Source organism: Mirounga angustirostris, unplaced genomic scaffold, assembly GCF_029215605.1.
Source record: "Mirounga angustirostris isolate CCGP_5_RB_7025 unplaced genomic scaffold, mMirAng1.0.hap1 SCAF_15, whole genome shotgun sequence".
Taxonomy (NCBI): domain Eukaryota; kingdom Metazoa; phylum Chordata; class Mammalia; order Carnivora; family Phocidae; genus Mirounga; species Mirounga angustirostris.
The window spans coordinates 11068055-11083651 of record NW_026991723.1 but is presented as its reverse complement, the minus strand read 5'-3'; the positions used below and the strand labels follow the sequence as shown (position 1 = coordinate 11083651).

Genomic DNA, 15597 nt, shown 5'->3' with positions numbered 1-15597 from the left:
CAACTCTTCAGTGTCACTTGTAAAGGAAGAAGCTTTAGGCTGTGACAATTCATACATTCCCAAAATGGTATGACTTCTTAGAAAACTGCTGTCAATGATGGAAACCAGAAGAACATCAACCAATGCCAAAACAAAAAACAAAACAAAACTTCAAAATTTTTGGTTTTATAGATCTTAGGTTTGGTTGTTTCATGTATCCCCTTTTGTGTATGGGGACAAGTCCAGATTCCTTCAAATTTGGAACTTTAGAAAAGTAGCCAGAATGCCATTTAGAAGAACAGTTTTCTTCTCTTTACATCTGAGAATTTATAAAACGTTCTTCTTTCTCTCTGTAAAGGAGTTTTCCAAGGCTCTTCCCAGCAGGTGGGTGAATACCTGGTCCCAGCACAAAAGGTGATCTGGCTTCTTAAGGGACTTTGGCTCTCTGACAGAGCCAGAAATACAGGTTTCCTACTGTCCAGGACCTGGACCTCTCCATAGGAGAGAAGCCTGAACTCTGATCCTATCACCGGCTTGTTACTTTGGAAAGTTCTAGGAGCTCAAGGAGCTGGCAAGGGAAACTTCCACTCACGATACATCTTGCTCGTCTTGGAAAAAAAAAAGCTTGACATTCTTGAGCCTGAGTCAGATCCATATTTTCAAGCTTTCTTGGCACTAAACGATGCATTCCTAGTTGGTACACAGCTCCATTCCCCAGGGACACAGGAAAAGGCCTCCGCTCAAGAAAGCTTGGGTACATTTTCGGAGCACCTCCCCAGTTGCAGATCTAAAACCTTTCCATCTGTCCACTTTCTCCTCCCTTAGATCACTTGCTTCTGAAAACCATATCTCAAGGTAGATAGGGGGTTCCTGTGATCAGCTGACTTTTACAGATTGGAACTCAGGGTCAGAGAGGCCACAAGGCTTGTTGTAACTGGCAGGTAAGAGTCCTTCTTGGCAGGTACTCATCAGCCTCACATTTTTGGGCCTCTAGACTTCCTGGACCATGGCACCTCAAGGATACTCTTTCTACCAACCTGGATGAAAAAAAATACTGGTTTTCACTAGAGCAATATTTCTTACTCCTGACTGCACATCAAAATCACATAAGGGGGGCCCTGGGTAGCACAGGCGGTTGAGCATCTGATTCTTGGTTTCGGCTTGAGTCACCATCTCAGGGTCATGAGATCAAGCCCCGCATCGGGCTCCAAGCTCAGTGAGGCATCTGCTAAAGCTTCTCTCTCCCTCTCCCTCTGCCCCTTCCCACACTTGCTTGCACGCACACACTTCTCTCTAATAAATAAATAAATCTTTTTAAAAAAATCATACAAGGGGGTGCCTGGGCAGCTCAGTCATTAGGCGTCTGCCTTCGGCTCAGGTCATGATCCCAGGGTCCTGGGATCGAGCCCCATATCAGGCTCCCTGCTCGGCGGGAAGCCTGCTTCTCCCTCTCCCACTTAACCTGCTTGTGTTCTCTCTCTCCCTGTCTCTCTCTGTCAAATAAATAAATAAAATCTTTAAAAAAAAAATCATATAAGGACACTTATTTAAAATGCAGATCCTTAGGTTCCACCCTTCCAGAGACTCCAAGTAAGAGTAGGATAGAATATATGTATTTTTAGCAAGTTTCCCAGGCAATTCTGACATACCAGCTCAGGGCTACTCAGAAACTGGCATTAATAAAATCTGTAAGAGCAGAATGAAACTACTTTCCCCTTATAAGGCGGAGTGGTCCCACTCCCCAGGCCCTCTAACAGTCCCTTACTGTTGGGTGCCTGCAAGATGGAATTAGTCTTTGCTTTCATCAGAAAGACTGGTCAGCATGGTGGAAAACAGCTCACAGTGTAGGGCAGGAGACCAGGCTTTTAGTTCAACTGTAATGTAATTCAAGTGGGGACCTTTTCCAAGCCCTGGGGCCCTGGGTGAGTCACTCAAGTCCTTCTTGGGCTCAGGAGCTTCCTCTGTCAAATCAGGCTCATGAGGCAAATGTTCACCTGAACCTGACAAAGGGTCCTTGTGCTCCTTAAAAGGAACATGATAAACAAGTATAACAGTGAGAGACTTTTAAAGTTCCCTCCTAGGCCAGCCTACAAATTGCAATCAGCATCACTGAGAGCCAAGTTTGCTGAAAGGTATCTGTTAGCAGACCTCCCTCCAGTGCAGACCATGGTTCCCTAGTTCCCGTTGAATCACGTACCCGTGTCTAAGCCAGGCCCATGAAATTGTCCCCTCCTCACTTGGATTTCTGGCACCGCTTCTTGATAACCCCTCCTCTACCCTACCCTAGATGTCAGAGGTTAGTGAACTTCAGCCCACGGGACAAATTCGGACTTCAGTCTATTTTTGTAAATAAGTTTTTATTGAAACAGCCATTCTCATGCACTGATGTATTACCCATGGCCGCATTTATGCTACAGTGGCAGAGCTGAGTGTGAAGGAGACAGTACGTATTGTCTTCGTCTGCAAAACCCAAAGTATTTACTATCCAACACTTTACAAAAAAAGTGTGCTGACTTCTGCTACAGCCAGTCTTTCTCAGACATTTTTGGCCATGACCCACAATAAGCACACTTTACAATGAGACCTAGTGTACACATAGATACTTATGTGTGTATTTATATAGACATATTTCTCAGAATAATATTTACCTTTACTAAACGCAATGCATTCTAAGAGGTTTCTAGTCTATTCATTTTTTTTTTTCCAAAAGCTGTCACGACATTTTATTAATTTCCTGACCTCAAATGAGTCTTGATTCATATTTGGAAAACACTGCTGTAGACAAACTGAACAACTGGCTACTTGCAACACATGTCCCCTGCTCTCCAGCCTCTACTTCTTTCTTGGCATTGCTCCCTCCATCTGGCAAGGCCTGGTCCTTTCATCTCTATGTATACAAATCCTTCCCATTCTTTAACAACCAGCCCAGCTTCCATCCCTTTCCTGAAGTCTGCTTTGAACCTCTAGTCCCAAAGCATTTTCTCATCTCCCACAGCATTTTTTCTCTTCCTCTCTTGTAGAAATTTAAGGTTTCTGCATTGCAGAACAGTCATCTAGTAATCTGTGCATCTTTCTAATGATGTACTCAAAGATCTTGAGTTTCTTAAGGGTATGGTCATAAGCATTTTGTATTCTAAATACCATGCAGTACAGTGCCTTATACTCTGTAAGTACTGAATAAATGTTTATTAAATTGAAGTAAGTAAATATTTGTTACTAAGGGTATAATATGGCTCATGCATGTAATATTTTATCCTGCAAAGTTAAAGCCTGTAAATATATGGTATGTTGTAAGTGCTCAATAAATGCTTATAAAGACAAAGGGAGGGATAACCTGGGCTTGCCAGTTTCCATTCCAGTTGCTAGATTTGTGTTGTTAGAGAAGGCATCACAGCTTGGACTGACCTAAGCACAACTACCAGCCACACATTTTGAGTCTAAACAGTAGCACTTGAGAGAGCTTGATATGGTCTCTCCTTTCCCAAGGAAACAAAAATGTATACCATCACTCCCAGATCATTAACAGTAATGCCACTAGCGTGGATAAGAGAAGAAAATTACCCAGAACGAAATTTCTTCAGGAATCCCAGCACATCCTGAAATGCTGTCGTTATAACCAGGTCAAGTGGTTTTACTGCAATCTGTTTAAGCATGACCAAATAGGACTTATTCTCAGGAATTCAAGGATGGTTTGATATCAGCAAATCAATCATGGTATTTCATTACATTCATAATAAAAGAGAAAAAAGTATTCGTATATCACTAGATTCTGAAAGGACACCTGATAAAGCCAGCAGCTGTTTCTACAAGATGCTAAGCAAAATGAAAATAGGAAACAAATATCTACATAGACCTGATATTTTACCAACATTAAAAAGCAATCACCGGGGTGCCTAGGTGGCTCAGTCAGTTGATCATCTGACTCTTGATTTCCGCTCAGGTCATGATCTCAGGGTCATAGGACTCTGCACTCAGCACAGAGTCTGCTTGAGATTCTCTCTCTCCCTTTTCCTTTGCCCCTCCCCCCAAATAAATAAATAAAATCTTTTCAAAAAATTTTAAAAAGCAATCACCAAAACAGATGGTAAAATGTTAAATCCATTTCCATTAAAATCATGAATTATCGGGCGCCTGGGTGGCTCAGTTGGTTAAGCGACTGCCTTCAGCTCAGGTCATGATCCCAGGGTCCTGGGATCGAGTCCCGCATCGGGCTCCCTGCTCTGCGGGGAGCCTGCTTCTCCCTCTCCCACTCCCCCTGCTTGTGTTCCCTCTCTCGCTGTGTCTCTCTCTGTCAAATAAATAAATAAAATCTTAAAAAAAAAATCATGAATTATCACAATTATTAGTTAATATAATTCTGACGACTGTACCTAATGCAATAAGAATATGACATAAAGGGTAAAAATAATAGAAAAGGAAACATAAAAAGTCTTTTAGTCACAGATTATATGACTGTATACCTTTTAAAAATCACAAGAGATTATAGAGTTTTTAGAAAAGAAAATATTGTAATTAATACTAGAATGTGCTAAGGTGGTTGCAAAAGAGAGAAAAGACCTCTCTTTATATAAGCACCAAAGAAATTAGGAAGAAAAACAGGATATCAGCATTAAAATCAAAGCTGTTAAAAAGCTTTGAACCAGTTTCTTCAATTAATAAATTAGAAAGAGAACATGTGAAAGGGAGATATGCAGATTAAAAGATACTTAAGAGATATCAACCAGCTATAAAGTAAGATCTGTTGGATCCCAATCAGAAAAAAAACTATTAAGGAAGGGGTGAGAACAGGAGAAATTATTAAGAAATTACTTTTGGAGCTCCACTTCTGCATTTCTGTTTAGGATGTGGACATCTGTAAGAGAATGTCACTCCTACCCCAGTAATAAGAAAAGGCCAGGAAACCTACAAAATCATAACTTTTCTTGAACTCATTAGAAATATGAGGTCATAAGGCAATAAAGCAAGTGAATCCCATAAAAGTGACAAGCCCCTTCAAGAAGAAACAGGACACAAAACCATCTCTCCTTTGGCAGATCACAGAAAAAAGAGGATGCTTCTATAAAAGTGAAAAATAAGAAGTCACTTAAGAGTTTCAAAAATGCTTAAAGGTCAAGAATAGCCTATCATGTTGGTTTAAATTTCTAGGAGTCCCAGATACAAGGGACACATTTCCAAGTTATTTCCCACAAACCTTCACTGGGTGCTCACAAAAAAGATGGGAGACAGAGAAGGAGACCTGATAGTGTTGGCATGCAGCAATGATCAGCTACTGAGAGACAAGCATGAAGCCCTTCCAGGTCTCCAAACCTTTCTTTTATAGGAAACAAAAGGCTTAAACTTTTGGATATATGAGTTGCAAACTTTCTCATCCCAAGAACCCATGCAAAAATCCACTGTTACTGGAATAAGGATTGAAGTGAAAACCCTCTGCCCTTGGAGAAAGGGTAGGAAAACTTTTTGGACCCAGCATCTTACTCCAGTACTAAGCAGAGATCTGCTGCCACTAGAGAAGGGTCAAGCACCTGACAACAGAGGTCTATCTTATATCACAGACATGCGGGCACTGTTGAAAGCTGCAAATGAAACAGAAACACTGAAAAATATCCTCCAGCACCCCATCTTTGCTTTTGGCCCACAGTAAAAATATCCCACTTCTGGAAGAATTTGAACCCTATGCAACACTAAAAATTATAATAGAAACAATAAAATCCAAACCCAGCTCAACTCCTGATTAGATTAATTTAACCTTGCACAGTAATGGCCTGATAAAAGAAGAGGTATGCCCATTTCTGTGTATATTTTTTACCTGAAAAAAAAAATATTGTTTACCTGAGTCTCTACTGTTCTTATATACATTCTGTCCAGTATTCAATGATAAATTATGAGATACACAAAAAGCAAGAAAGACTAAACCACTGCTTTATCTCTCAATAAAGAGATACCAGGTTCAGAGGTAAATCAGATATTAGAAATAACAGACAGGGAGTTTGGAATAACTATGTTTGATATGTTAAATGATCTAATGGAAAAGGTAAGCAACATATTAAACAGATGGGGAATTTTCTCACCAAGATGAAAATTATAGAGTCAAAGAGAAATGCTGGAAATAAAAAACAATACCAGGGATGAAGAATTCCTTCACTAGGCTCATCAGAAGATTGGACACAGCTAAGGAAAGAATCAATGACTTAAAGATAATGACAATAGAAACTATCTAAACTGAAACACAAAAGAAAAAAAAAAGTAAACAAAACCAAACAGTATGTGTAAAGAGCTCTGAGACAACATATGGTCACAAATCATCTAACACATGTGTAATCAGAATCTCAGAAGAAGAGAGAGAGAATGGGGAAGGAGAAATATTTAAAAAGATAATGACTGAGAATTTTCTAAAATTAATAAAAGACAATAAGCAATAGATCCAAGAATCCCTCAAACCCCAAGCAAGGTTAAAAAAAAAAAAACCCTAGATATATTATAGTTAAACTATTAAAAACAAAACATAAACAGAAAATATTGAGGGCAGCCAGAGGTAGGGGTTGGGAAGAGTTTAAACACAGAGCAACAGAGACAAGAACTGAAGCACCTTTCTTCGAAAGTATGTAAGCCAGAAGACAATGAAGTAACATCTTCAAAATACTGAAAAAAAGAAATGAATTTTTAATATTTTAGGTGTGATAATAGTACTGTGGTATTACATATTTTTTCTCAACAGCCTTTATACTTAAAGGTTCACACTAGGGATGGTTTCACACTAATCAGAGAGGAGAGCTCGCCTTGTAGATGAAGGTAGAGATAAAGCAAGATTGACCATGAGTTGATGATGATTGAAACTAGGTGATAAGCAGGTGGGAATTCAATGATATTCTCTCTACTCTCATAAAATTTTTTAAATTGCCATAATAGAAAATTTCGTAAAGAAATGGAAATTTTAAAATATTTTTTATTTGAGTACAGTTGACACACAATGTTACATTAATTTCAGGTACACAACATAGTGATTCAACTTCTCTATATGTTATGCTATGCTCACCACAAGTGTAGATAGAATCTATCACCATACAACACCATCACAATACTATTGACTATATTTCCTATGCTGTGCCTTTCATTTCCATGACTTATTCATTCTATAAATGGAAGCCTGAATCCTCCACTCCCCTTCACTTACTTTGCCCATCCCTCTACATCCCCTTCCCCTCTGGCAACCACCAGTTTTTTCTTTGTATTTAAGAGTCTGTTTTTTTTGTCTTTTTCTTTATTCATTTGTTTTGTTTCTTAAATTCCACATATGAATGAAATTATACAGTACTCTGGGTCCATCCATGTTGCAAGATGGCAAGATCTCATTCTTTTTATGGCTGAGTAATATTCCAATATATATATATATATTCCACATTTTCTTTACCCATTCATCTATGGATAGACACTTGGTGATTTTGCTTTTTGTTTTTTTATTCATTTGTTTTGTTTTTTAGATTCCACACTTGATCTTAGCCAAAAGGCCAAGAAGCGATTGTGTTTTAGATTCCACATATGAATGAAATCATATAGTATTTATGTTTCTCAGTCTGACATTTCACTTGGCATAATGCTATCTCAGTCTATCCATGTTGCTACAAATGGAACAATCTCATCCTTTTTATGGCTGTGTAATATTCCATCACACACACACACACACACACACACACACATCTTCCTTATCCGTTCATCTGTCAATGGACACTTAGGTTGCTTCCATGTCTTGGCTATTGTAAATAATGCTGCAATGAACATAGAGGTGCATAGATCTTTTCAAATTAGTGTTTTCATCTTCTTAGGGTAAATACCCACCATACACAAAAGTAAACTCCAAATGGGTTAAAGACCTAAGTGTGAGACCTGAAACCATAAAAATCCTAGAAGAGAAAACAGGCAGTAATTTCTCTGACATTGGTCACAGCAACATTTTTCTAGATATGTCTCCTAATGCAAGGGAAACAAAAGCAAAAATAAGCTATTGAGACTACATCAAAATAAAAAGCTTTTGCACAGGAAAGGCAACCATCAATAAAACGAGAAAGGCAGCCTACTGAATGGGAGGAGATATTTGCAAATAATATATTTGATAAGGGGTTAATATCCAAAACATATAAAGAACTTATGCAACTCAACACCAAAAAACCCCAAACAATCTGATTTAAAAATGGGCAGAAGACCTGAATAGACATTTTCCCAAAGAAGACATACAGATGGCCAACAGACACATGAAAGGATACTCAACATCACTATCATCAGAAAAATGCAAATCAAAACCACAATGAGATGTCACCTTACACCTGTCAGAATGGCTAAAATCAAGAACACAAGAAACAACAGGTGTTGGTGAGGATGTGGAGGAAGGGGAACCCTCACGCACTGCTACTGGGAATGCAAACTGGTGCAGCCACTTTGGACAACAGTGTGGAGGTTAATCAGAAAATTAAAAATAGAATTACCATATGATCCAAAAATTGATTTTTAAAAAAAAAAGAGAAAAACATGGACAGAAGAGATGAGTATATCATAGCACATATCCCATCAGGTTTCTCTCATTTTTTTCCTCTAATTATCTCTTCCCATACATAGCCTTTGGTTCACTGTAGGGTCACAGGTCTCCAAACTGGGGTCACACAGGGCTGCAGCCACAGCCGCCCTCCCCAGTGATGTCACCCCAGCAAAACCTACCAGTGCCAAAGCTCTCTTCTCCACACAGAGAGCACCGTCCCGAGTCCATAAGATTGGAGAAGAATCTCCATCCCGCTGGGGTCTCATATACAGGGACCTTCATTGATTTGGCCACCCTGAAAAATGAAATTCAAGGCAACAGTCAATTCATATATCTCTTCTTTCTTTTCTCAGCACAGAAGGAAGTCTTTAGAATTTATTAATTCCATAACTAGATTTCAGAACATTCTGGACAGTGTTGACATTTTTCAGGATATTAAAAGCTGTAAGGTAGAAAATGATAAATAATCTATTCCAGTGGTTCTCAGTTTGCTTTCCCCATAATATAGAAAATATTGAATTAATGTAGAGGATATTCTCACTTTTATGTTTCCCTTCTATAAATGTTCCTTTATCTTCATGGTAAGATCCCACTTGGGGATCTCAGAATCTAAATTAAGAGGGAGTTTGGGTATAAGCACATTGGAATATTGTTTGACAATATCTACTAAAGATGAATATACACATATCCTATGACCCAGCAATTCAACTCCTAGAAATTACTAATGACATGTAGTGGACACTGTGGTGTACAGCTCAGCTTCACTGCCCCCCACCCACCCACACACACGCAAGGACTTTTAGGATTGGAAAACTCATTCTACCAGCTCCCAGAAATGTTGATGGGTAATAGCTCACAGACATGGCCTCCACTCTCTGCCAAAGAGAGATGTCACACTCAAAATCATGCTTCCTTTCCTGGGTCAATCCACATCCAATGACTGGTAAATGAGGGATGTATAAAGGTCTAGCCTCCTTGCACCTATTTGGCACAACTCTGTGGAACCATTTCAGCTCTAGAGCTCCCCATAAGTTGGCTGAGGCCTTCACTGTGACTGCACTGCAGTCCAGCTTCTCTCTCGGTGTCCTATTCCCCTTCCTCCACTCCCTCATAGGTACTGATCTTAAAGACAACTTTGGTCTTGATGGCAGAAAGGAATAAACTTCTTGCAAGCAAATCTCTCTCAGGGCTGCTACCTGGGGAACCCAGTGTGTGACATTACTCAACAGAATATATACACAAGATTTTACAAAAATGATCATAGAATCACAATTCATAAGAACTGAACAAACCAGGTGTCCACTGAGTAGGATGGACAGATGATTTGTGATATATAATGCACCACCATAAATTTCATGGAACAAACTATTGCTACATGCAACAACTTGGATGAATCTCACAAACATTGTATCAAGTAAAAGAAACTGGGAACAAGAAAATATACATTGTATTGTTCCACGTAGATAAACTTCAAGAACAGCTAAAACTAATTGGTGCTCTCACAATTCAGGCTCAGAGGATCAGAGAGGTCAAGTGTTTTGTTCAAGGTTTCACAGAGGTAAGAGGCAAAGCGAGAATTTGGACCCAAGTCTGCTTAATTTCTGCTCATGTTCCATTTCCCTATATCATGTTGTCTTCCCAAATGTTCTAAGAGGTACGTAGAACTCAGAAAATGTTGGGGAATGATCTGATACTGTACCATTGACCTAAAGAGTTTCATCTTTCCCACAGGCAAGCAACCAAAAAGCAAAAACACCAAATGACTGCCACCAGCAAGATTTAGTTTTTCAAAGGCTGTAAGTGCAGGAGGTAGCCAGAGAAAGGAACCAGTGAGGGTATCTTGGTGAAGAAGAGAAGAAAGGTGCACAGAGGACAAAGGACACAATGTAATAATGATTTCCTTAGGTTTGTTTTGGGCCAGCTAAAGAAAAAAAATATCTAGAAATGCTTGCTACAGGAAAGTGAACACCTTCCTTTCCATAATATCCAAATATAACTGATGTGTTCAGGATCTTGAAAAATTGTGTGCTAAATCTCTTTCAAGTTTGCTTTGAAAAGAAGCACTTTTTAGATGTTCGGGTATTACATCAAAGGTTCTGTTGTTGTTGTTGTTGTTTTAATGGGCTAAGAAAGATATACAATCATATTTATATCCTGGTAGGAACAATAAAGTAAATCCTCCCCAAATTGTAGATCAAAGGTAAATTTTTCATAGCCATTAATTTCATAGTCAGAAGCTGAAGGAAGGAGGAATAATTCACACAGAAGCTTCCCAGAGTCAGCACATAGAAAGCCTAGGTCAAAATTAATTTAGCAAATATGAAAGCATATGATTACCAAATAGAATGTGCAACATGGAGTAGATGTAAGGGTAAGAAAAAGGGTAGAGAGTTTGGGGACATATACTTTCTAGCTAAAACATTCTTGTAGGTTCAAAGCCAAGTTGGCAGATCTGAAGGGAGGAGAAAGGATTTCCCTTGCTCCCACCCTTCCCAATTAATCACTGTCAGGAGGTCACCAGGCTGAGGGCTGAGGCTGGATTTTAAAGGACCGGATACTTCTATAACTATAAGCCACAGTTGTAGCTATGCAAGCTAAGATAACAATATGGGTAATTAAATTCCGGGATCCTGAGCATGAGTTGATTGTGCCCTAGAGTCAAAAAGGAATTCCCCTCCCGTCTCCCTCTACTGAACTTGGGATCCACCCCAAACACTGCATTCAGCAGATACCATGCTCTAGGCTGGTTTTTGGCAGGAACCCCCCTGGAGATTTTCTGAAAGCTTAAAATGAAGCTGCTCATGCTGAGGGTCTTCACCCCTCTTGACCGCCGCCACCATGTGTTGGAGACAAACATAAGAACTCACTTCCTAGGAAAGACCAGAGTATGAAGAAAAAGAAAGAAAATCAGTCTCAACCACAATTTTCCTGCAAGTGGGAGTTGAGTTCTGGTAGTTAAAAAAACAAAAACAGGGGCGCCTGGGTGGTGCAGTCAGTTAAGTCTTTGACTCTTGGTTCCAGCTCAAGTTGTGATCTCAGGGTCCTGAGATTGAGCCCTGTGTAGGGCTCCACACCCAGCATGGAGTCTGCTTAAGATTTTCTCTCCCTTTCTCTCTGCCCCTCTCCTCCTCATGCTCTCGCTCTGTCTCAAATAAGTAAACCTTTAAAAACAAACAAACAAACAAACAAACAAACAAGAAACAAAAAGAACCATGGTGGATGCTCAGGGTGATTTTTAAACTTCTAAAAATGTGGCTCGGGGTTGGAAACAGCCTCAACTTATCTTTCGAACAGTTTCTCTCATGAAAGTCACTACAAACTCCTAATAACTGGACAATCTCTTATTTTTCAAATTTGCTCTTTCATTTTTGCTATTGTTGGCTACTCCCTAGTCCTTCTTCATGCTTTTCATTTTACCTGGATTAATCCTTTCCAATCTCTGTCAAAATCCTTCATGTTGGGGCGCCTGGGTGGCTCAGTCGGTTAAGCGACTGCCTTCGGCTCAGGTCATGATCCTGGAGTCCCGGGATCGAGTCCCGCATCGGGCTCCCTGCTCGGCGGGGAGTCTGCTTCTCCCTCTGACCCTCCCCCCTCTCCTGTGCTCTCTCTCTCTCTCTCTCTAAAATAAATGAATAAACAAAATCTTAAAAAAAAAAATCCTTCGTGTTGCTTCAAGACCTAATGTCTTGCCACCATGTCCTGCCACCATGAAGACTGTGGCCAAAGGCTGCTAGGTGACCAACAAACCCATCTCTTCTCCTGGACACTCAGCTGGACTATACTTCCCAACCTCCCTCCCAGTTAGCTGTGGCCACATGGTGGAGTTCCAGCCAATGGAACTTGAGTGGAAATGACATACACCCTTTGCAGATCTGGCTATTATTAAACTTTCCCATCCTCCACGTTCTTTTGCCTTCTGCCAGCTTACAGTGGACAAGCCGAGCAAACCCGGAAGCTATACATTGAAGATGGTAGACCCACAGTATGGAAGGATCCACGTCTCTAAATTGCCATTTGGAGCAGAATCCACCACCAATCAGGAACCCTGTTTTTAACTTTTGATGACTGAGAATATTGTCTATAGTAGCAGCTCCATTATCTTAATCAATATAACCCTTCCTCATCATTACAATCAATCCAAAGTAACCCTTCCTGCTACGTTTCCTCTCACTTGGTATAGTGTTTACGTTGTCATTGCTGATGTTCTCACATCCTTAACACTTTTCTTCCACACACAGATACACACTACTATCACTACCAGCATTAGAAGTTCTTTGAGGCAGCGAGCGCCTGGGTGGCTCAGTTGGTTAAGCGACTGCCTTCGGCTCAGGTCATGATCCTGGAGTCCCGGGATCGAGTCCCGCATCGGGCTCCCTGCTCGGCAGGGAGCCTGCTTCTCCCTCTGATCCTACCCCCCTCTCATGTGCTTTCTCTCATTCTCTCTCTCTCAAATAAATAAATAAAATCTTTAAAAAAAAAAAAAAAAGAAGTTCTTTGAGGCAGGAACTACATCTTATATACTTTTATAGCTCTTCAATGTTTAGGATAATATAGCACCTTGTCAGATTTGCCCTTAATAAATTCTGTATCATTTCAGTTGACTAATATCTATTATTTAAGGGGTGTTATTGGATAGCAGGGGGCAAAGTATTTCTAATTTTGTGGTCTTTTTTTCTTGTAGTTTCCTAAAAATATAACTAAGTCATTTCTGCATGTTTTATTTATTTATTTACTTTAAAAGATTATTTATTCACTTATTTGAGAGAAAGTGAATGGGGAGAGGGACAGGGGGAGAGGGAGAGAGAGAATCCCAAGCAGACTCTGTGCTGAGTGTTGAGCCCCACACGAGGCTCAGTCTCACAACCCTAAGATCATGACCTGAGCCAAAATCAAGAGTCAGACGCTTAACCAACTGAGCCACCCAGGTGCCCCACCATGTGTTTTATTCAAATTCGTCATTTTGAGAAAGAGAATTTCATAAGATGTTAATTAGTGAGATTATCAGGATGAGACAAAGGCATTTCTTGGAAGTAGAGATCTCATAGATTTAGGGCAATGACTAACTGAAAATCAAAGGTGTGAAGAGCAGAATACATTTTTCTATTTTACCAGTCTGGCCATCACCCTACCCTCATGTGATCAAACAAGATAACAGATACAAAAGCATCCTAACCATACCCTAAAAGCTCACCAAATTAAGGGGGGCTGACATATCCATCTTTGTGCTTCCAGCACAATGCATGGTCACAGTCACTATTCAAATATCTATTAACCTAATTATAAAGTACTACATCATTATGTGTGATATACTCTACTGGAATATCAATGATTAATGACTCTCTTTTAGCATGTGAGCCAAATAAAAAAATGATTGGTTATATCAAGCATATGAAGCATACCCAGCTGCTCTTGGAATCCTATTTCAACAAACCTGCAGCAGACTTAAAGAGAACAAGATCCAGGTTCCTCTTCTTTTGATTTATCTTCAAATGTCCACTTTCTTGAAAGCCAAGCAGGGCTCATGACCCTATTTTCTACACACCGAACTCTTAGCCCCATTTTTAAAAGCCCCCAATAGCATAGAGTAAATGATATTTGTATCACATATATCCAACAAAAGACTTACATGCAGTTTATATTTTAAAACTCTTAAACAGGGCGCCTGGGTGGCTCAGTTGGTTAAGTGTCTGCCTTCGGCTCAGGTCATGATCCCAGGGTGCTGGGATGGAGCCTCACATCAGGCTCCCTGCTCGGTGGGAAGCCTGCTTCTCCCTCTCCCTCTGCCTGCCACTCCCCCTGCTTGTGCTCTCTCGATGGGTTAGCCTGGTGATGGGTATTGAGGAGGGCACATTCTGCATGGAGCACTGGGTGTTATGCACAAACAATGAATCATGGAACACTACATCTAAAACTAATGATGTAATGTATGGGGATTAACATAAGAATAAAAAAAATAAAAAATAATAAAAAATAATAAAAAATTAAAAATTAAAAAAAAAGGTTCATATACATCAGTAAAAAAGGCAGATAAGGCAGATAACCTTTTTTAAAAGTCTTGGGCAAAAGTCTTAAACAGGCACTTAATAAAAGAGGATATTCAATTGACTAATTAGCATATGAAAAGATGCTCAATATCAGTAAAGATTATGTTACTGCAAAATAAAACCACAATGAGATAAGACTACACACCCATAAGACTAGCTGAAAAGAGTGGTATTGCCAAGTGCTGGTGAAAATAGGGAATTCGTGTATTGCTAAAGGAATGCAAATCAGTACTGACTGTGGCATATTTATTTATGTGACATATTTACATAAAGGAGTAGCATAGAAGAGAAAAAAATGAACAAGCTACCACTACACAGAAAGACATGAACGCATCACATAAATATAACACTGAGTTAAAGAAGTCAGCACAGAGGAATATAAACTGTATGATTCAATTTACACATAATTCAAAGTAGAAAACTAATCACTGACATTGGTCTAGGCAATTATTTTTTGGGTAGGATCCTAAAAGCACAGGCAACAAAAGCAAAAATAAACAAGTGGGACAATTTAAACCAAAAAGTTACTACATAGCAAAGGAAACTACCAACAAAATGAAAAGACAACCCACGAAACAGGAGAAAATATTTGCAAACCTTATATCCAATAAGGGGTTAATATCCAAAATATGTAAGGAACTCTTACAACTCAGTAACAAGAAAACAAACAATCCGGGCGCCTGGGTGGCTCAGTCGGTTAAGCGACTGCCTTCGGCTCAGGTCATGATCCTGGAGTCCCAGGATCGAGTCCCGCATCGGGCTCCCTGCTCAGCGGGGGGTCTGCTTCTCCCTCTGACCCTCCCCCCTCTCAAGCTCTCTCTCTCTCTCATTCTCTCAAATAAATAAATAAAATCTTTAGGGCGCCTGGGTGGCTCAGTTGGTTAAGCGACTGCCTTCGGCTCAGGTCATGATCCTGGAGTCCCTGGATCGAGTCCCGCATCAGGCTCCCTGCTCGGCGGGGAGCCTGCTTCTCCCTCTGACCCTCCCCCCTCTCATGTGCTCTCTCCCATTCTCTCTCTCTCAGATAAATAAAATCTTTAAAAAAAA

At 39.9% G+C, this 15597-nt stretch overlaps 1 protein-coding gene across 1 annotated transcript in view; it reads right to left on the bottom strand.

Moving 5' to 3' along the window:
* PGM5 (phosphoglucomutase 5) overlaps positions 1–15597 on the bottom strand; it is a 196325-nt gene that overhangs the window by 68430 nt on the left and 112298 nt on the right. Inside the window, exon 7 of the mRNA XM_064580087.1 lies at positions 8686–8801. Coding sequence (XP_064436157.1) covers positions 8686–8801 — 116 coding nt within the window. The remainder of the gene's footprint in view (positions 1–8685; positions 8802–15597) is intronic.